General features: G+C 39.5%; 1 protein-coding gene across 4 annotated transcripts; it reads left to right on the top strand.

Moving 5' to 3' along the window:
* The first annotated feature begins 755 nt into the window (after positions 1-755).
* LOC141437775 (bromodomain-containing protein 7-like) lies at positions 756-21,072 on the top strand. Of its 4 annotated transcripts, XM_074101277.1 has the most exons (13): positions 756-960; positions 1,048-1,154; positions 1,382-1,492; positions 4,101-4,307; positions 5,539-5,739; positions 8,706-8,729; positions 9,963-10,113; positions 11,979-12,122; positions 14,877-15,017; positions 15,532-15,665; positions 16,606-16,790; positions 17,499-17,677; positions 20,912-21,072. In XM_074101277.1, the coding sequence occupies exons 1-13, from the start codon at positions 933-935 to the stop codon at positions 20,998-21,000; spliced, it is 1,701 nt and encodes a 566-aa protein (XP_073957378.1). In that variant the 5' UTR covers positions 756-932; the 3' UTR covers positions 21,001-21,072. The 4 variants fall into 4 exon arrangements, with proteins under 4 accessions (XP_073957378.1, XP_073957381.1, XP_073957379.1 ...); XM_074101280.1 differs by lacking the exon at positions 1,382-1,492; XM_074101278.1 differs by lacking the exon at positions 8,706-8,729 and having other exon boundaries at positions 9,960-10,113.
* The last annotated feature ends 403 nt before the right edge of the window (positions 21,073-21,475 follow it).

Raw genomic sequence — 21,475 nt, 5'->3', positions numbered from 1 at the left:
AGATTTGTCAAAATGAATCGAACATATAGTAGAATTTTTGTAAGGCCTGTAAAGTTCTTCTTCTCTTTCTTTCGCGACAATAGATATCCATTCCGCATAGCAAAAAGGATCACTAGGAAATCTACAAAAAAAAATATAATTATTTTAAAATGAGAACTACTCAATGAATTTCTTGTTCCAGAAGCACCAATTATTGGCGAGATGGTTGTCCAAACAATAAATTAAATGTAAACTGCTAATTTTTATGTACTTTAAATGAAATACTGACTTGTACTAACCTAAAGAAAGATATTCCTTCCGAAACCTTAGTGTTACGGTGGCTGCTTTCGCAATTTTTAAACGCACATTGTGGCATTTCGTCACGTCTTCACTCACGCACGTTGGCTGTAGTTGACTGGTTAACGCGTACTGTCAGAAATAAGAGCACAACACAAACTTATTTTGTGCTCTTATTTCTCTGGCCGTTTTCAGTTGGTCGTTGTGTGTAATTGTTGATCGAAGATTACTATAAAGCCACATGTGTGACTTATGCTATTCATAATAGAAACTTAGGAGAAATTAATTTAAATAATCTTAATAACGCTACAATAATGCATGGGAATGAACAGTATTCTGCGTAAACAGAAACGTTAAGCGTGGTTGGAATGTTCTCACTGTCACCTGTGAATTTTAATGGAAAAATTCTGCGTGTTGATTGGTCAATTGATTTATTTTAACAAATAGAAGACGATTATTAGGAAACATTTTGACACATGAAAATGTTGTTAATTGAGAACATAAAATAAACATCTTTGCGTTTGCGTTTACTTGTAAAATATTTCATGATTGACGAGTTTATTGTTTATTATTACTGAATAATCTAACTGGACTCGGTGTGATTAGTCTAGACTATTAATTACTGAATAATATAATTTTAAATTGTTGTAAAAACTATGGACGACATGGACAAGCTAAGCTGTAGTAAGTTAAAAACATAACCTACTGCTTAAAACGTTTAAAAAATATATAAATCAACAGTTTACTAAATGAATTCTGTGTTTTTAACAGAGGAAGTGTTAGACATGAGTGACGTAGAGAATTCCGCTACCGATGATCACAGGGAAATGGATGATAAACCTAAGAAAAAGAAAAGAAGACGTCGCGAAATCGACATGGTAGGTTTGCCGATTTTGTAATGTGAAAATATTATTTAGCATGTTTAAATAGTACTTAAACAATGGTAAATAAATACTTAACCTTTAAATAAACAGAAAGCGCATAGTAAAATGTACTGAATTAGGAAAATATGACCACAAATGTGTAGGTGTATGTAGTTGGTGGCCATTTTGATTGACCAAACTTGTTCACAGTGAGATACCAAGTACTTTGATGATTTCCCCAGATCAAGCTGTCGGACGATGATGATACTGATGATGAAGGCTTGACCAAGAAGCTTCACCGCAGGCTGAGTCCGGGTCCCAGCTCTAGGGAGCCTCGTACTTGTGTACTCAAGGTTGGTGGTTGATTCAGCTTGGTTGAAAGCAAAATCAACATCTATAAATCTTTATAGTACCTATACATACAAAAAGCCTTTTAAAAAAAAATATTTAACTGAAAAGTCAGCATTTGAGTCTCAATTATCAGTACTTCTCCTGTTTAAATGAATATGTCAGTATTGGTAATTAATGATATCAGGTTCCTTACATTAGATCAGTTTCCCAAACATTATGGCCTGGTCATTTTTCACACTGCCCCTTCGTGACCCACTTAATACTTCTTTTTTTTTTCCTGTTTTTGTTGAGGCTTTGAACACTCCAGGTGATCATGTCAGCCTCATGGGTGCTCGCTCATTTTCCCTACACAAGGAACATATTAGAAAAGTGGTACTTATATGCAAATGGCTTTGTCAGATGCTGGCTCTGAGAGCCAACAATTGACCTGGCCATTAAGCATGGGGCCCAAACCCCCAAGAACTCTTCTCCTCAAGTCTGATTTCCAAGCACATTCCAACAACAAATGGACTTAATACATTTACAATTAAGTTTTTTACAAATATTTACGATGCATTGATTGATAGTAGGTTTTTTTTTAAAACAAGGCGGGAATGTTGCGTCTGTCTTAAGGTTATGTTTTTAAAAATCTCGTCGATTCCCTACAGACGTGTTACCGGCAAGCCAGGGTACTGAGAGTGCGGCAACTTTTCATTTTTAAAGCAGTCTCTCGCACTCACAGTGATTCTCAATTCTTCGTTGTACGGAGTAATGATGAGCAAACGAACCTTAAGGCACACTCTACCCCTTGTTAGACTGCTATGGCTAGGAAGTCCCAGCCTCTCACCCTTACACTTACACAGTGTGTGTAAGCAGTGTGATATTAAGTGTTTCTCAGTGTCTAAGCGAAAAATGTTGTACAAAAAATGGCTTTTAACCCTGTCGTATGGAGAAACGGAAAATTTGGTTGCCAATTGTGTGAGATAAATAACTTAAATACTCCAGGAACAAGTCAAAAATACAAGCGTGAAGACACACACGCACACACACGCACTCACACACACCACCACACACACACACACACACACACACACACACACACACACCACACTCACGCGCACACACACGCACACAGCACATACACACATAGTATAAACGTTAGTTTTACTTTTTTGCCGGTTGTTTTTGTGTCAATTTTGTAATTTTATTATTTTATTATTATTTTTTTTCCTGCATGTTGTCGCTTAATTCTAAAGCTAAAATCTGTTATTCGCACTCGCAGACGTCCAAGATACAGGCTCAGCCTAGTTTGGAGTCTGATAGATATGTTCTGTATTGTATCAAATATGTTTCTGTTAATAAAAATATTTGTATTTGTATTTGTTGTATTTGTATTTTATTTTGATGGCCCGGTACTGGGTTGTGATACAGAAAATGACAAATATCGGAAGTTTATAGTTCCCAATCCACACTGAGCCTGCATGGGAACTACAGCCCAAACACTGTTACTCTGAGAGGAGGCCTGTGTCCTGCAGTCAGATGTATATATATGCAGGCTGACATAATGATGATAATGATTGATAAAACTTAGAATTTCAAAAATACATTACCTATGCACAATTTGTCTTTTTTTTTTGTATTTGCTTTCTCCGTTGTCACATTTGTATTGTATTCAAATTGAAACATCATTTTTGCATCACATATCACCAGAGCCCCATTCCCCTTTTCTTTTGTAGGTTCATTAGATTATAAAACAAATAGATCCTTTAATACGATTGGTCCTCTTTGTGAAATAACTGCAAATTTGATGAATTTCAAGTGAATTCTTCTTAATGCTATGCTTAATTTTTATTTTATTTTATTTTGCTTAAAGTGGTGGATGCAAGCCACTTACAACCGAAGCAATTAGAGGTCTATGGGGCAGGCCTATGTTCAACAATAGAAATCCTACACCTAATAATAGCAGGTGTAGTGTTAGTTTAATTTGATGACACAATCCAAAATAAAGGGAGCGTTAGCATTGAACTTTAAGTGAATAGTGACATAGTTCATAATGCACTGCCCTAGAATTCTGAGTTGTGTCACTATCAAATTAAAGCAGCAATGATGATTATGATTGTTACAAATAATAAACACTGAATCTTTATCAAGTTAAATATGTTGAGGATCTTACGGGTCTTGATCAGCTTCGGAATTCTTGCGCTCCTTTCTCCTTTCTTTCTAGCCTGCCTATAGTGAGGCCTAGGGTGCAACTCGGGCAGAATGATTTGTTTTATTTAAATATAAGTAATTAATTTATTGTGTCTTCGTTACGATTATGATAGGTTTACAAAAGTGAAAAAATTAGTGAGAATGACTCGATACATTTTAAAAGTGGAGCTTATAAAGCACCAGGGGGGGAAAGGGGCAGCAGGGCCGCGGCGTGCGCGGCGCTTGCTGCTTTATCGACTTGCGTTCCTTGTTACGTCCGTTGATAGTACATTGCGTACTCTGCTAGATGGCGCTGCGATGCGATGCGATGCGTTAACAAAATAAAATTCAAAATTGTTATTAGTCTCCAATGTTGTCTATAAATATCTTCACAAACAGGAACAAATAAACATTTCTATCATATATTCTTTGTATCCGCAGGCCTCCCAGAAGCGGCGTCCCCTGTCCCGCCTGCTGGAGCAGCTGCTGCGTAACCTGGAGAAGCGGGACCCTCACCAGTTCTTCGCGTGGCCGGTCAATGACAACTTTGCACCAGGTTACTCCAACATCATCAGGCGCCCTATGGACTTCTCCACAATCAAGCAGAAGATCGATGACAACGAGTACAAGTCTCTGAATTGTTTTATTGTAAGATATTGAAATTTAAATTATTGAAAACTTGCTGTTGTTCGCGGCTTTGCCCTCTTTCCAGTATTTCACAAACATTTGCCTGACAATAACAAACACATCGTCCTCCAATAGACAGCGCCATATTTTTCTAAAAAACAACAAACACATCAAAAAATAAGTATTTTTCATCACACTTGCTCGTAAACAGTGTCGTAACATGCAGGCTACCTTGGTTGCAACCCCCCAAATAAAACCCTCGACCTTAATGTGCTTCTCATGAAACCCTTGGTCGGTAAATGAGTCAATGCGCGTACTAATTTTGTTGTCATGAAGCCCGAGGTCGGTCAATGAGTGTGATACTGCATGGCGTGCAGGAGCACGTCGGGCGCATGGTCAGGCTGGGGGGGGGGAAGGCGGCGCGGAGGCTGGCGCTGCCAAGAGCGCAGTCAGCGGTATAGGCAATTTTTGAAAAAATATTAGTTTTTCTGTTACAAATATACAATTTTACTCGCAAATGTGATGAGAAACATTGTATGTCGCACGGGCGGTACTAGAATTACGAACATCGACTCATTAAAGACCTCAGTCTTCGACTTCGGGCTTTTAATAGGCTCTCGTTCGTAATTCCTTGTTTACCGCCCTTAAGACACAATGTACTATTATTTGGTGCCGTCATTCGGATATTATGCATGCACGGTATATTTCGGCGATTCCTTTGATGACAATGCTAGTAGATAGTCAACAAAAAAGTTTGTATTAAATAAAAACGATTTTTTTACCAATAACTTCTTTATAAAATACCTGAAGTTTTTTTGTTCTACAGTTTAATCTTACACGGTACAGTAGCAAAGAATTGGTGATTTTCATTTGAGTTTTTACTTACGATATATGCATTGCATGCAGTAATAGGGAATTTTGTATGTAGAGTGGGCCAAATTTTGTACTGCATATAGATTCTGCGGGTTCGATTCCCGTGTTGGGGCAGATATTTGTATGAAAAATATGAATGTTTGTTCTCGGGTCTTGGGTGTTTACTATGTATTTGAGTATATATCTATCTATATAATTATATTTATCCGTTGCTTAGTACCCATAACACAAGCTTTGCTAAGCTTACTTTGGGACTAGGTCGATTGGTATGAATTGTCCTGTGATATTTATTTATTTTATATAGATTATTTGACCGAATAATCTTTAACAGGCATTTTTCTTACCCTATACTGTTACATACCCTGTATTTAACCCACAGAGCGACTTCAAACTGATGTGCAACAATGCAATGAAGTACAACAAGGCGGGCACAGTGTACCACAAGGCAGCTCGGAGGCTGCTCCACGCCGGACTGAAGCAGTTAACTCCTCAGAAGCTGCGGCCGCTCGGAGACATGCTCACCTACATGTATGAGATACCCATCAGGGAGCTCGGCTTTGACATCGGGAAGATGGATGTGGTGAGTCAAGAGATGTTTGTGTGTCTGAGGTAATGGATCCTACTAGTATTATAAATGCGAAAGTTTGAGAGTATGTGTATTTGTATGTCTGTTACTAAAACGGCTGGACGGATTTAGATGAAATTTAGTTTGAAGATAGCTTAACATTTTTCTAAATATGTTTCTCCATCACGTTTTTTTTTCAATAACTATACTATGCCCATTATACCAAGTACCTTAACCCTTATCCGTGTTCCTCTGGCGTAAACCACTAAATGGCTTTGACATTGTCCAATTTCGCCAAATTCCCATGGGAATACTATACAGTATTTGATGACTGCTGTACCACTACCATGAGTTTACAGTGACCGTACTCGATAGCGATGGCGTAAATTATTTGTAGAGGCGCTGTACAATTCTCCATACAAATAATTTACGCCGTCGATATCGAGTATGGTCACTGTAAACTCATGGTAGTGGCACTGAATCTGCCATATCCGAATATGCCGAAAGACGTCCACTGCTGGACATAGGCCTCCCCCAAGGCTCTCCACTCAGACCGGTCTTGTGCTTCCCGCATCCACCGCGATCCCGCGATCTTAACCAGGTCGTGGCTCCATCTTGTTGGAGGCCTACCGACAGCTCGCAGTTAACTGAACTGGCAGGGCGCGGGTCACATTGCTCACAGGACTTATGGTCGATGGGGTCAGAATAAGGTTCCTGAGTCGCGTCCGGGACCGGGAGAAATCCTATGTATTATTATAAAGATATAGATATAACAGTCAATGTTTAGCGAAGAAAAAAATTCGGGTAAAAATTTCAATACTGACTTACACCATGCCACACTTCACAAATTTCACAATTTCAAGCTTTCAAGTCTAGGGTGAATGAGCATTTACTAGGCAAGCGTGCTCCATCGCAGGCCTCATCCTCGCTTTCCATCAGGCGTGATTGTGGCCAAACGCAAGCCTATACTGTATAAAAAAAAAATTGATATTTTGCATGGATCCCACGGGAACATCGAGATAGAAAAGCTGTCTCCATACAGTCAAAGAAACTGAAACGCATACCAGGGTAGAGCTTTTGTGCCAGTGATGTCATATTGACATTACCTGTATATTATATCTGCCAAAAAAATCAGCAAATTTGATGACGAAAAGGTCCTACCCGGGTACACACACGCATACACTCACAACTTTCGCATGTATAGTATTAATTGGATTGTCATACAGGCTACCTACAATATTAAGGGCAAATTTGTGGAACTACCCCCAAAACATAATTAAAAAAATGACATTTGTCTTTAACATTTTTATTTGTTTTATTTACAAAGAGGCTTATTTTTAAAGTAAACATAATTTATTTTTTACATAAATTTTATCATGGATTGCTTAGAGTTGACAGTGTAAAATACAAGATGAATTCTCAACCATATGTGTTGTATGAACTGGATACCAGTACTTTGATTGAAATATCCAATCCTGGTCCAAGCTTGTTGGTGAGTGTGCTATTAAATCACTCTCAAGTTCGGGGTGTGATCCTCTAAACCAGTGTTTTACTACCATTTTTATGACATAACTTAATATATTTATAATTATTTAGCGAGCTTCCGCAGTTTTTGACAATCGGTATTCGGTTGGTTATAGTTAGTGATGCAACAGACCTCTGTTTCTGTATCCGCAACTTTAACGGGCTGTTTCACCATCCTTTGATTAGTGTTAACTGGCGGTTAGGTGTGATGCCGTCTCTATTTATATAAAGTTAATTTACAAGTGTTCCTTAAACCTCTTCCTAAAAAATACATGAGGTTAAAATAGCATAATATGTTATGTATAAGTTAATTAATGTAATTAAATTTAAAATTGCCACGCCCCAACAGGGCATCATTTTTTATAACTTTTTGTAAAAGGTGTTGCAATAAATAAATACTGAATACTGAATACTATTTGTTTTGTTCGAATAGACGGAGACGGCATCACATTTAACCGTCGGTTAACACTAATCAATGGATGGTGAAACAGCCCCTTATAATAGCGGAAATATAATCGGAAGTTTACGACGGTTGAGTGAGAGTTGAGACTCAAGTCTCGCTTAGCAGCCAAATTACTTTCCATAAAATATAACTTGCCATTACTTAATTTTCAATGTTAGTAAAAATTTAATTTGCAATATTGTTTTCTATTGTGTATTTTTATTTTTATTTGTAAGCCGTGGTGGCCTAGTGGTTTGACCTATCGCCTCTCAAACAGAGGGTCGTGGGCTCAAACCCCGGCTCGCACCTCTGAGTTTTTCGAAATTCATGTGCGGAATTACATTTGAAATTTACCACGAGCTTTGCGGTGAAGGAAAACATCGTGAGGAAACCTGCACAAACCTGCGAAGCAATTCAATGGTGCGTGTGAAGTTCCCAATCCGCACTGGGCCCGCGTGGGAACTATGGCCCAAGCCCTCTTGTTCTGAGAGGAGGCCTGTGCCCAGCAGTGGGACGTATATAGGCTGGGATGATGATGATTTTTATTTTTAATCTAGATTTGATATTTCATTGTTGCCCGCGACAACTGCTGTTTATCCTTATTCCGCAATTGTATAATTTTTCCGGGATAAAACTATCCTATATCCTTCCCCGGGTAGTAGTATATCCATACCAAATTTCATGTAAACCGGTTCTGCGGTTTCAGCGTGAAAATGTAACACACAGACAGACTTTCGCATTTATTATATTAGCGTGGATGTCAAAACCGTGCGTTCACTGCAGTGTCGGCAGTGTACCACATCTGGCACATGAATCATTATCCCTTCTCAGTCGTGTGCCATATTTGGTACATGCCTGTTACTGCTGTTACGTTACGTCGTATTTAAAGTTATTTATTTTAATATGAGTAAATAGACCGGAAAGCACAAATTACTACGGTGAACATTTAAAATTCTTTATTATTATTAAATTAATGTTATAAAAGATCTTCACTGAATAAATTTCTGCCATGCAGCCGCTTAGGACGTACGGGCGTAAGGTACCCTTTGCAGATTTAGTAGTGGCCCATAGAGTTTGTTTTTGTTTCGCTTCAGAGGCCCTATTTCATGGCGACTTAGTCAAATTCTATCTCTAAACTGGCAACAATTGATTATTGCAAATTTGAACTTGTGGAGTTTGGAGCGCTATGAAATGAGCCACTGGTCGTGTTTTGATGCGCATTTTAAAACCCGTGGTTTGTTCGAGCGAATCATCCAAATGGTTTATTATCCTCGACCAATTAGATGAAGGGATTCCTGTGGCACAGTTTAGGGTTGAATCGTTTTTGTTCCAGATGTGTCACATGCCCTATCGCTCTAACAAACGATGGGTGTCGTGACCCGGTAATGCATGTGCAGCATTGCAAGTGTTAGGTATTTGGCCGGTGGGTTGTTTGTGGAATGTTGTAACATCTGTTTATCGCGTCATTTTTAGCTGCATTATTTTCTATCTTCAGCATTTAGACTACAACATTTCTTTCCAAGTGGCGTTAAAAATTCCAACTAAATTGTTGCAATATTATTACAATTAAAAAGATTAACTTCTTTAATTTATTCGTGTTTTAGATCTAGAAGTTATAGTGTTTTCTATCTTTTGATAACTCATCTGTGCAGTAAAAGTAAAGCTGAAAACAAAGCATGCATTTTGAACTCAATGGAAAACTATGCAAACTGTCGCGATTTGTCTGAACCATCGCAAAGAACTTTTGCATATAAAATTTAGGTACCCGAAAAGTTTTAGTGGGTCCAAACGGCACAGACGTTATTAAGAAATTCGAAAAGAAAATAAATATCATGGGACAGCTGACACCAATTGACCGACAAACTTAGCAAGGTGTTGGCGCAGATTCGAAAATAACGTAGGCAAGACTTGGTTATAACAGCGTGTATTATTATTAATGAAATTATGACAAATTGTATGAAAAAATGTAATAGAAAGCGAGTGACTGCGAGCTCGCTCCTTGGCCGAATGATGTGGAGCTGCGGCGCGCGCGACTGCCTCGAGTTGTGCTGGTGTGTGTGAGATGCCAGCCGCACTCACACATGCACGGCGTTAACACAAGGCTTGTACTATGGATAGGTAACGGATAAATGTAATCAATAAATCATTATTTCCTTAAAATGAATGGATTCTATCATAAACCAGCCACGAGCAACCCTCCGCCAACTTAAACGCCAGCATGCCCTAGGTCCTTGGCCCTTGCGCCCCCGACTGACCTCTCTCGTCCCAGCAGAAGGTGCTAAAGCGCTCGAGCCCCATCAAGTCCGGAGGCTCGGAGGCGGAGACGGTCTCCGACGGGCAGGAGCGCCAGGACAGCGGAGACAGCGTCAAGATACAGATGGAGGCCGCTAGGGAGCAGCACAGGAGGCGGTTGGCTAAGAAAGGTAACCATCTTATCTGCTCACCTCATTTTTAACCCCCGACGCAAAAAGAGGGGTGTTATAAGCTTGACCGCTATGTGTCTGTCTGTGGCAACGTAGCTCTTAAACGGGTGAACCGATTTGAATGCGGTTTTTTTTATTTGAAAGCAGGGTTTCTAGCGATGGTTCTTAGACATGTTTTATCAGCCTTTTTTGAGATATTGAACATTGATGTTACACTAAATAAATAAATAAATATCATGGGACATTTGACACCAATTGACCTAGTCCCAACTAAGCAAAGCTTGTACTATGGATACTAGGCAACGGATAAACATACTTAAATACATATTAAACATCCAAGACCCGAGAACAAACATTCGTGTTATTCACACAAATATCTGCCCCGGCCGGGATTCGAACCCGGGACCTCAAACTTCGTAGTCAGGTTCTCTAACCACTTAGCCATCCGGTCGTCGGATAAGGTTTAACAGGGTGTCCAGTTTCTGGAAAGTCAGGGAAAGTTAGGGAAATCGAGCCATCTCTCCGCCGGTCTACCTGGTGCACTTGCCCACACTTCTTTTGGTATGATTCTATAAAATACTTAAAATCGTTTTTGACTACTTGAAAGTCATTATAACTTTTTAATTATCCATACTAATATTATAAATGCGAAAGTGTGTGTGTTTGTATGTTTGTCCGAATTTTACGTCGAAACGGACCGACGGATCGACGTGATTTTTGGGCATAGAGATAGTTTATAGGCCAGAGGGTGATATAGGCTACTTTTATCCCGGAAAAATGCACAGCTCCCAAGGGAACAGCGCGCGATAATTGTAAGCGTGCGAAGCCGCGGGCAAAAGCTAGTAAAAATAATAAAACGAATTTAAACTGTAAGATATAAAGTAGCTATATATACTGAGCGGCAATAAGACTGGCCCTCAAATGTAAGCTATAGGTCATTTTGTATGTAGAGTAGGCCAAATTTTGTGCTGCTGGGTATATTACTTTCGACATATTTTCATTTCTTTATGATCACCCTGACACTCCGAGCTTCCCGATAATTTTAGCTCGTTAAGTGTACCGAATCTAATGAAAATTCGCTGCTTAGTGTAGGATTAGTTGAAACTACTGTACATGTGTTTTTGGGTGTACTGCCGTTTCGGCAAAATATTTTTCAAGACTGGTTTTTTGGAATCTTTTTGTATTTTTTATTTCAATTCCAAATTTTTACTTTTACGGTCATCCCGTAAAACCTTAATTGAAAATACAAACTGAAATATAGATGCACAGAAAAACCAGAAAAATAAGACCACCACTGGGAATCGAACCCAGGTCCTCGGTATTCCGTACCGCGTGCTATACCGCTACACCACTGATGGTGTTTTTTTTATTTTTTGTGGGGAGGGGCTACAATCCATCAGTGGTGTAGCGGTATAGCACGCGGTACGGAATACGAGGACCTGGGTTCGATTCCCAGTGGTGGTCATATTTTTCTGGTTTTTCTGTGCATCTATATTTCAGTTTGTATTTTCAAAATATTTTTCGCCAAATTTCACTTCCCAAAAAACTTATCGCAGTAGTTTCATTTTCCCAAACGAATCTTTAGCATATTTACATTTCGCATTTTATTCATTTTGATCAAATTATCATTTGGCATAATTTTACTTTGTCAAATTTTATTACTATATTTACGTTTATTAAGCAAACGTTTTATTTTGGCTAATATTGTATTCCAAAAAAATGTTTGTTCTAAATGACTCTTCGCACAAACCAACCACAGAAATCAACTGCTACCAGAAAAGTAGGTTAGGTAGGTTATTTGGGATGTGATACATTGGGAATAGTTTTTTGCCCATACATTAGTAATCCGTGTTTTTGCCCCGCAGCGTTCCCCAACATGGACGCAGAGGGCAAGACGACGCTGAATATCGTCACGAATCCGGTGGACGCGACGGCGCCCGCCGACGAACGGCCCATGACGCTCGGACAGTACGTCGGGAAACTGACGCAGGGGACCGGCACGCTCTATGGTAAGACAAGGACAAAAAACATTAGTAATAATAAAATCATTTATTGCCACAGAAAATAAAATGTATTATTCTACAAGTAGGCCGCGAAGGGCTCTTTTATATGTCACTTTTTTAGGGTTCCGGAGCCAAAATGGCAAAAACGGAACCCTTATAGTTTCGCCATGTCTGTCTGTCTGTCCGTCCGCGGCTTTGCTCAGGGACTATCAATGCTAGAAAGCTGTAATTTTGCACAGATATATAAGTAAACTATGCCGACAAAATGGTAAATTAAAAATTAAAAATATTTAGGGTACCTCCCACAGACGTAAAGTGGGGGTGATTTTTTTTTCACATCCAACCCAATAGTGTGGGGTATCGTTGGATAGGTCTTTTAAAACCATCAGGGGTTTGCTAAAACGATTTTTTCGATTCAGTGATTTAAAATCGAGCGTGTCCCCCCCCCCCACCCCCTCTAAAATCTAAACCGGTGGGTGGAAAAATTTGAAAAAAATCAGGATGGTAGTAAGTATATCAAGCTTTCAAGGAAAACTATAACGGCTAAGTTTGCTTGAGAATTATTAGTAGTTTATGAGTAAATAGCAGCCTAAGGTATTAAATATACCTAAACTTGGAAGATTCCGTATAAAATACGAAATCCTTAGCAAACATTACTTAATTTTTTCGTAATGGCTACGGAACCCTATTTTGGGCGTGTCCGACACGCTCTTGGCCGGTTTTTTTTAACTACATCTTTGCTAAGAGGAATGCGCCGCAAGAAGCTTGGCAGAAACTAATTCTTTTTGGAATTAACTAAAATATTGTGGTAATTATACAAACAAAACACATATAAATTACACAAAGATGGCTAACAAGTCCACGAATGTTACGCCGAGGGCATTGACATCTATGTACAGTCGAACCATTGGATTCCTGACCCCATCGTAGAACGTTCTAACTGTCAAGCAATGCAATAGGGTCAATCAACTTTTTCTTGCACCTCGTTGCCATGGTTACGTCCCCTGGACAACTCTTTAAACCACGAGTTTCTATAGTTTATTGAATCAGGCGTTACTTTGCGGTGGTCCATATCAATGAACTAAAATAATTTCCTTGCTCACCCGCGACCTTACGATAGCTAAGCTTATGCAAAATAGTTACCCTCTTATTCATAAAACTTAACAAGCCTATGTTAACTAACAAATGTTTTGTCCCTTTCTAACAAATACAAATGTCGAAGTGACAGATAAGGACAAACGAATTTAGCGGCATTTTTAACTAAATTATTTGATTGTCGTTTATGAATAAGGTTAGAGATCTAACAACTGGTAGCATGGTGTACGGTTGTGTCACTCTGAAGATGAGCTCTGGTTGAGTTCGAAACGCGTCAGTGTAGTGGTGGTGATAGATGGGTTTGTGTGATTTGTGTGTGTTCTTACAGCTGTGAGGTGGAGGAACTGCATGAACGCGCATATTTTGCATAAGCTTAGCTATCGTAGGTCGCGGGTGAGCAGGGTAATTCTTTTAGTTCATTGAGTTTCTGTAGGTTTTCTGTGGTAAAATTTAATTGAGTATAAATTTTGTCATTATTTTATACAAGCTCATTATTTTATAGAATATCTCCTAAGCATATTAGTCCCATATATCAAAGCAGTTTTTTTTAAGAAAGTCTGTCACTGTTATCTCTTGGACATCGGGACAGAATAACAAACAAGAAAAAGTTAATTGACCCAATGTCACTATGACTTTTTCTATGAAAAGGTTCCACAGTGGGTCACGATTCAGTTGGTTCGAGTGTACCTAGCACTAGACTGGCTGTTTGGAACAAAAAGCGCGGCGCATCAATCATCAATATTACTTTTAAACAACCCCTGTCACGGACGTCAGCAAACTATAGTGAAAGGTTCACAAATCCGCGCTGTGAACATATAAATATTGTGTGCGCCGTATTGATGAAAGAAACATGCAGACTAACAGCCTTATTCATAAAAAATCCTTAATTGAGGTTTGATCGGTCTGTTACTTAGCAGACTGATTAAGCTTGTTAGACGGTTGTCAAGAAGTATGATTCATAAACGCTTGCTAGCAGTCTGCTAGTTGTTGAGCTGCTGATAGACGGATTAGACGCGTTATGTTGGCAATCTTGACAAATCAAAGACAAAAAATGGCCTCATCGATAATTAAAAAAATAAAATTGACAGCAGTGACAGCAAATTAGCAGGAAAAAAAAGCGAGATGTTTGTTTTCCCGCCATTTCCGATCCGCATGTTTATGTTTAAGGGCAAAAAGCCGTAATTATGTTAATCATCCTAATTTTTTATTTTTCATATTTATTGTTAGTAAAGTAGTAAAGTAGCAGTAATTTTAGAGGATTTATAAATACAAATTCCTGAAAATAAATTTTCCTGTTTTTTTTTAATCTTTGCGTAGCTTCACCCTTCACTAAACATATCTTCGGTATGGTTTTTTGCTCTTGTCAAAGTCAGCTTGTTCAAACTTGTGGCGGCCATTTTGTGACTTAGCAGGGAGATAAAGGAGGGTCTACGGTCCTCTAACTTTAGCAGAGCCTTGATCGACTGATTAGCGCTAACAGAAGTTTATGAATCACGTTTTTTAGCATCGGGCCTTCAAGGAGGCTCTAACTTTTTATGAATAAGGCTGTATATGTATAGACTATATAGATCTCTCTGTAGATCTATGTACATAGATGTCGCTGGCCGAGGGGCATATATAGAAAAAAAAAGTTTGAATTTTATAGCCATGTAATACCGTTCCCAGCGCCCCGCGAGGACCGGCGGAATCTCGTGAAAGGCGTGAAGCCCCTGAACTACGGGCCCTTCAGCTCGTTCGCGCCGTCCTACGACGGTACCTTCGCCAAGCTCACCAAGGAAGAGTCGCATCTGTTGTATCACACGCTGCGTGAGTACTAATAATACGACAACAATCTTTACAACAAAAAGCTGGGTATTATCTCTTACTTGTATACACATTTAGATCGGTCAGTTAAGCGCTACGCTACGTGGCACTGAATGTGTCATTGATTTTAATCAACTGTCATAAAAAAAACTTGTACTCAACTCGGGAATCGAACCCGGACGTTTTGAAAAATAAAACTTACATTATTAATTATATGAAAACAATGCATTTTATTCAATGCTGAATAGTAACATTTATTGCTTATGACCTACGTTATCGATATCCAAATAGAAATAATACGGTTTTTTTTTTCAAAACGACCTGGTTCGATTCCCGTACTGAGAACAAGTTTTTTTTTTTTAATATTTGAATGCAGTTTTTCTTGTTACTAAAATCTATGATACGGTTCCTAAGAACAGATCTTCGTTTGTCCTATAGTTTCAAACTTTCCCATACTGACCGATCTAAATTAGCCACCCTGTATACTGTATAATAAACTTCTCCAAAACTTCCACAGCGTCAGAGACTGGCAACGGCAACGAGGAAATGCTCCGGTTCGCGCCTGACTCCCCGTGGGCCCTGTTCTACGATATGGAAGCCATGTTCCCTGACAGGAAGAAGGAGCCGGAGGCGCCGCCTGCTGAAGACAACGTGAGTGCAAGCGCTTAAGCACCCAATAGGACTGCAAGGGATCTTCGATCATTAACTGGCAGCACACGCAATAAATATAGAATAACCTGGTTAGGTTAGGTTTTTTTGCTGACTGTAAGTACTTTTTAGGGTTCCGGAGCCAAAATGGCAAAAACGGAATCCTTATAGTTTCGCCATGCCTGTCTGTCTGTCCGTCCGCGGCTTTGCTCAGGGACTATCAATGCTAGAAAGCTGTAATTTTGCACGCATATATAAGTAAACTATGCCGACAAAATGGTACAATAAAAAAAAATCAAAAAAAAATTAATCCCAAAAAACTCATCTAACCCTACAGTGTGGGTATCGTTGGATAGGTCTTTTAAAACCATTTGGGGTTTGCTAAGACGATTTTTCGATTCAGTGATTTGTTTGCGAAATATTCAACTTTAAAGTGCAAATTTTCATTAAAATCGAGCGTCCCCCCCCCCCCTCTAAAATCTAAACCGGTGGGTGGAAAAATTTGCAAAAATTCAGGATGGTAGTTAGTATATCAAACTTTCAAGGAAAACTATAACGGCTAAGTTTGCTTGAGAATTATTAGTACTTTATTAGTAAATAGCAGCCTAAGGTATAAAATATACCTAAACTTGGAAGATTCCGTATAAAATACGAAATCCTTAGAAAATATTACTTAATTTTTTCGTAATGGCTACGGAACCCTATTTTGGGCGTGTCCGACACGCTCTTGGCCGGTTTTTGTTTACTGTACTTGCATTGTCACCCAAACCACATTTGCATACCAAATTTCAAGTCCACGCCATTAACCGTTGAAGAGTTCCGTCCTGCGGAGACGATCCTGGCTGGACTACCAGGATGTCACTACCAGATTATTGTATACTACCAGAGTATTGTTCCGTTGGCACCCTTTGGGTACGGAACCCTAAACATGCTGGTTTTCCAGGACATATCCAAGGTCCGCGTGGACATCGAGCAGCTCCGCAGCCTGTCCTCGCTGGGCATCGACGTGGACTTCCTTAACGATATTGAGGATGAGGTCGCGGCCTCGCAACGGGACTATGGGATAGCAGCCGCTCTCACTCACACCGCACAGCTGCTGCAGAAGCTAGAAAAGGAGCAGGGAGACCGGTGAGATAGTTATAGCGGTGACGTGTGTTACTGTGTGGTAACAGTTAACACTTCACTCGATCCAAACAAACACATAACACTCGCTTATCACTCCGCGCACCCGAAACGGACTTGAGACAAGGTTCGCATAAAACCAAAGGTAGTACTGATAGTTCTGTGACAGAAATCTTATCAAATGTCTAGATAAATACCGTAGTTTAGTTCATTTATTCATTCAATATAATATTAAATCATAATTTACATAAGTGTCAATCTACGAGAAATGTAATGTTGAAGTCGTCAAAGCTAATATAAATAAGAATAAAATAGAAACATAAACAACACAACGCACAACAAACATATTTAGCAGCAAACACACGCAAACAAACGCCATGCTGAGCGTGAGGTATGTATGTTACCAACGTGCGCGTGTGTTACGCGAGTGCCCGATGTGTTACCCGCTCTTACCAATTCTTCTGCTTTTCTGTTTTGATTACAATTACGGGAGATTCGAAAGACCTTTTGCAGGACAGTCTAACATAATTTTGTGGAGTTACGAGTGTTTCTGAGAAAGTTTAGCTGAAAATTTCATTCTTAATGAAACTTTTTTTTTGCTGACTAATTTTATTGACTACTCTTGCATTGTGATCCGTGACAACTGGAAATGGATTAAATTAAAGTGAATTCGCAAGATATGCAAGAAAGCTTATAAAAATACGTGTGTTTCAGGTTGTCGGGCCCGTTGCCGTGGCACTTATCTCTAGCAGCGCGCCTGGGCGGCGCCGAGCGTGAGCTGGCGCGGCAGACGACGGGCTGGCTGCGCGGCATGTGCGCGCGCGTGCCGCCCGCCGCGCTCGCGCCGCTCTCGCGCCTGCGCCGCGCCATGGGAGTCACGCTCGACCACCTGGGTGAGGCACGCAGTAACACTGTATCAAGCGAACCAGTACAGATCTACCCCCTTATTCATAAACGACAATCAAACCTATTTTAGTTAAAATGCCGCTAAAATTCGTTTGTCCTTATCTGTCACTTCGACATTTGTATTTGTTAGTTAACATAGGCTTGTTAAGTTTTATGAATAAGGGGGTTAGTGAATAACTAGCCGTTACCCGTGACACCGCGTAGAATTCGTTTAGCGCTATCCCGCGGGAACTATGCAATTTTCTGAAATAAAAGCTATCCTATATCCTTTCCCGGGACTCGAAACTATCTGTATACCGAATTTCAACAGATCTATGAGCTTGTCCAGATGAGGCGATTTACGCGCGAGTGGACTCGCGCGTTCCCGAGGTACTGGGGCTACATATATCCCGTCCAGATGATGCTGCGCGTTTCGCAACTCGCGCGTAAATCGCGTGCAATGAGCGCGACTCTCGACTCGCACGTACTACGCGCGAGTTGAGATACCCAGGCGCCATTGCTGCCACCTACTACCACGCGCGACTCCATGGCGAGTGGACGTATTTAGATTTTATATTTTTATATTGTTAGTTCAAAATGGAGCGTGATAACTTCGATACTGAACTTTTTATTGACGAAGTTGAAAAAAGAGTAGCCATATGGGATATGGAGTCTTCAGACTATTCCAATAGAACTCTCAATTTATATTTATTATATTATTTATTATTTATCATTTTGTCACGTAGAATTGGATGCACGTTAAATCGTCTAGCTCTTCGTTTACAACATTTCCATCGACGGTATGCAAGCCACAACACGACCGCTGTATCCGAGTCCATCTTTTAACTGGCAATCCCTCCCAGTGTAGGAACGCGCGTAAAACGCGTCATCTGGACGCAATATAAAATGAAACGCGCGAGTCCACTCGCGCGTAAATCGCCTCATCTGGACAAGCTCTATGGTCAAGAAGACATTAATAGCTTTTCTTTCTTATCTTATCTTCTTTACTTTTATTTATGTAACCTTTTTGTTTTTCCTTTTCGTACAATAAAGAGTATAAACAAACAAACAAACAATATCTAAGCGTATTATAAAGTTAATGATTATATCATGGACAGGGATATTTGGAAATAATTCCGATCCGCATTAGCGATTGATTCAAATAGCGAACCTACTGTGTTAAAAATAAAATTGTGTTAAATACTTGTGATGTATAAAAAATATACCTCGTTGAGTTTCTTGCCGGATTCTTCTCAACAGAGGTTTTTCCGAACCGGTGGTAGAGTGCTTGTTATAACCTAAATTGAATAAAGATATTTCGACTTTGACATCCAAATCGGTTCAGCGGTTTAGACGTGATGAAGTAACTAACAAACAAAAAAAGAGACTTACAAACTTTCGCATTTATAATGTTAGTAGTATACGAGACTGAGATAGACAGTACGACACGGACTTCTATTTTTGAATTTCGTAGTAGCCCCCCCGGTCTATTGAATAATTTATTTTACCATATCTTGTTTTGTCGGATACGTTAGTATTTATCTTGGTTTCTCAATTAACTTCAGTATACTTCAGTAAGCTACCTATAGTTAAAAAGCAAGATTAAAACGAACTTTTCCCACAAAATAGGATTACACAACATTCACTACATCTGTAACGCAAGCAGTAACACACCCAGTAACACCGTAACACCGCGCGCGAAGCGAGCCACGCGGCCATCAGTTCTTCGAACAATATGCTCTGCCCACTGCCAATTGAGTTTAGCAATTCATAGGCCGCCTTTACATCTGTGAGTTACTTCCGTAATGTTCAGTTCGATAACCTAACTCGAACACGTTTAGACTAGTAATTTTCCAATTTACGTAAGCAGTAAGAATATACAGTAAATCACTTACAAAGAGTGTTTACATTTGAAAATTTAGCGTAAGTCGCTTACGTAACTGACTGACGTAAGTAAAACTCGCAGGTGTAAAGGCGCCCTTAAGGGTATTTTAGTTCTTCCAGATTTCATCCCGCAGAGATACTCCAACCAAAGCCCTCTCTATTACTCTTTAAGTGACTGTGCCTCTATATAAGACCCATAGGACGTTTTAGAGCCATACAATGTGTCTCTATAATCTGGACAAAGATGAATAGAACTTGTTGATTAAGGTATTTCTATCCTATGTACAAAGCCTCATACCAAATGCCACAATATTCACGGAAAAAATACTGATTTACTTACTTCTGAACAGGGGAAGCCGTGGTGGCCTAGTGGTTTGACCTATCGCCTCTCAAGGGGTTCAAACCCCGGCTCGCACCTCTGACGTTTAACGAAATTCATGTGCGGAATTACATTTGAAATTTACATGAGCTTTGCGGTGAAGGAAAACATCGTGAGGACGCCTGCACGAACCTGCGAAACGATTCAATGGTGCGTGCGAAGTTCCCAATCCGCACTGGGCCCGCGTGGGAACTATGGCCCAAGCCCTCATGTTCTGAGAGGAGGCCTGTGCCAGCAGTGGGGCGTATATAGGCTGGGATGATGACTTCTGAACAGCCTGTATGTACAACATACAAGATATCAAATAACTTACAACATTAAAACATTCTTGAAAAGGAACTATTCAGGATTTCGGGCATTGTACGGACAGTAGACACGTTGTATGGCTCTAAAACGTATCAGTTTTCGCTAGTAGAAACACCAAGTGAAGCTGAAGGTCATCGCTAGTATACGTTATGCCTATCCAATTTATTAAAAGTGTAAACAAACTGATTTGATCAAAATTCTTGTATAAACGCACAAAAATCCACTTGATTTCAATATTTATTTCTCATTTGAAAAATTTTCGTCAAAATCTGACGTTATTTCTTAATTGAAACATGTGTATAATCTGTAGTAGCATAGACTAGCGTACTAGAGATGGTAGAAAATTTGACATTTTAAAAATCGATTAATGCGCGTATGAAAAAGCGATTTTTATTTACTTTCCTTAAAATCAAAAAATAGTTACTGCTTTTATAATTGAATAAAGTCTTTGGAATTAAATCAAGTATTGTAAATAATAAAATAGACAAAAATACGTTGATCTATCTATTCAATTAGTAAATAATCGATTTACCGAACAGATTAATTATTTTGCAATAGGTTCTAGGTTTCTATATCACTCACTGTCTATGGTTGGGTTAATGGCGTCTTTGTTTACGCTTGTCATAAATTGGATCGGAATACAATATAAATAAATAAATTTACTCTCTTGCAGATACCCCGATGGCGGTGGATGACTTCGAGCTGGAAATGCACGAGCACACCATATCGGACCCCGACTCGCGGTCTAGCCACGACAAGTGACCGCATGAGGCGGGAAGATACAAACTGCATACGAATAATAATAGATAACGTAATAAAGTATTTAGGTGTATATTGTGGTTTTTCATTGACTGTTCCTCAATTTTCAGCATTCATCCCTAGTTTGAGTGATGATTACTGATTACCACCGGCCATGAGTACCAACTACTCAGGGAGAGTCATTGGTCCGATGCCGGCATTTTAACGAAATATAAGCTAAGATTGGTTTTTGGAGTCTTAATACAAAAAGACTTAGGGGCTGTTTCACGATCCATTGATTAGTGTTAACTGGCGGTTAGGTGTGATGCCGTCTCTATTTGTTTTGTTCGAATAGACGGAGACGGCATCACATTTAACCGTCGGTTAACGCTAATCAATGGATGGTGAAACAGCCCCTTAACCAATCTTAATTTGATTGCTTAATACCGACATCTCTGGTCCGGGTGAGCGGTTAGTTCCAATGGGGTGTTGAAAGTTT

The sequence above is a fragment of the Choristoneura fumiferana genome, chromosome 18, assembly GCF_025370935.1.
Source record: "Choristoneura fumiferana chromosome 18, NRCan_CFum_1, whole genome shotgun sequence".
Lineage (NCBI taxonomy): Eukaryota > Metazoa > Arthropoda > Insecta > Lepidoptera > Tortricidae > Choristoneura > Choristoneura fumiferana.
Note: the sequence above shows the minus strand (reverse complement) of the source record. Positions and strands in the feature narration are given on the sequence as shown.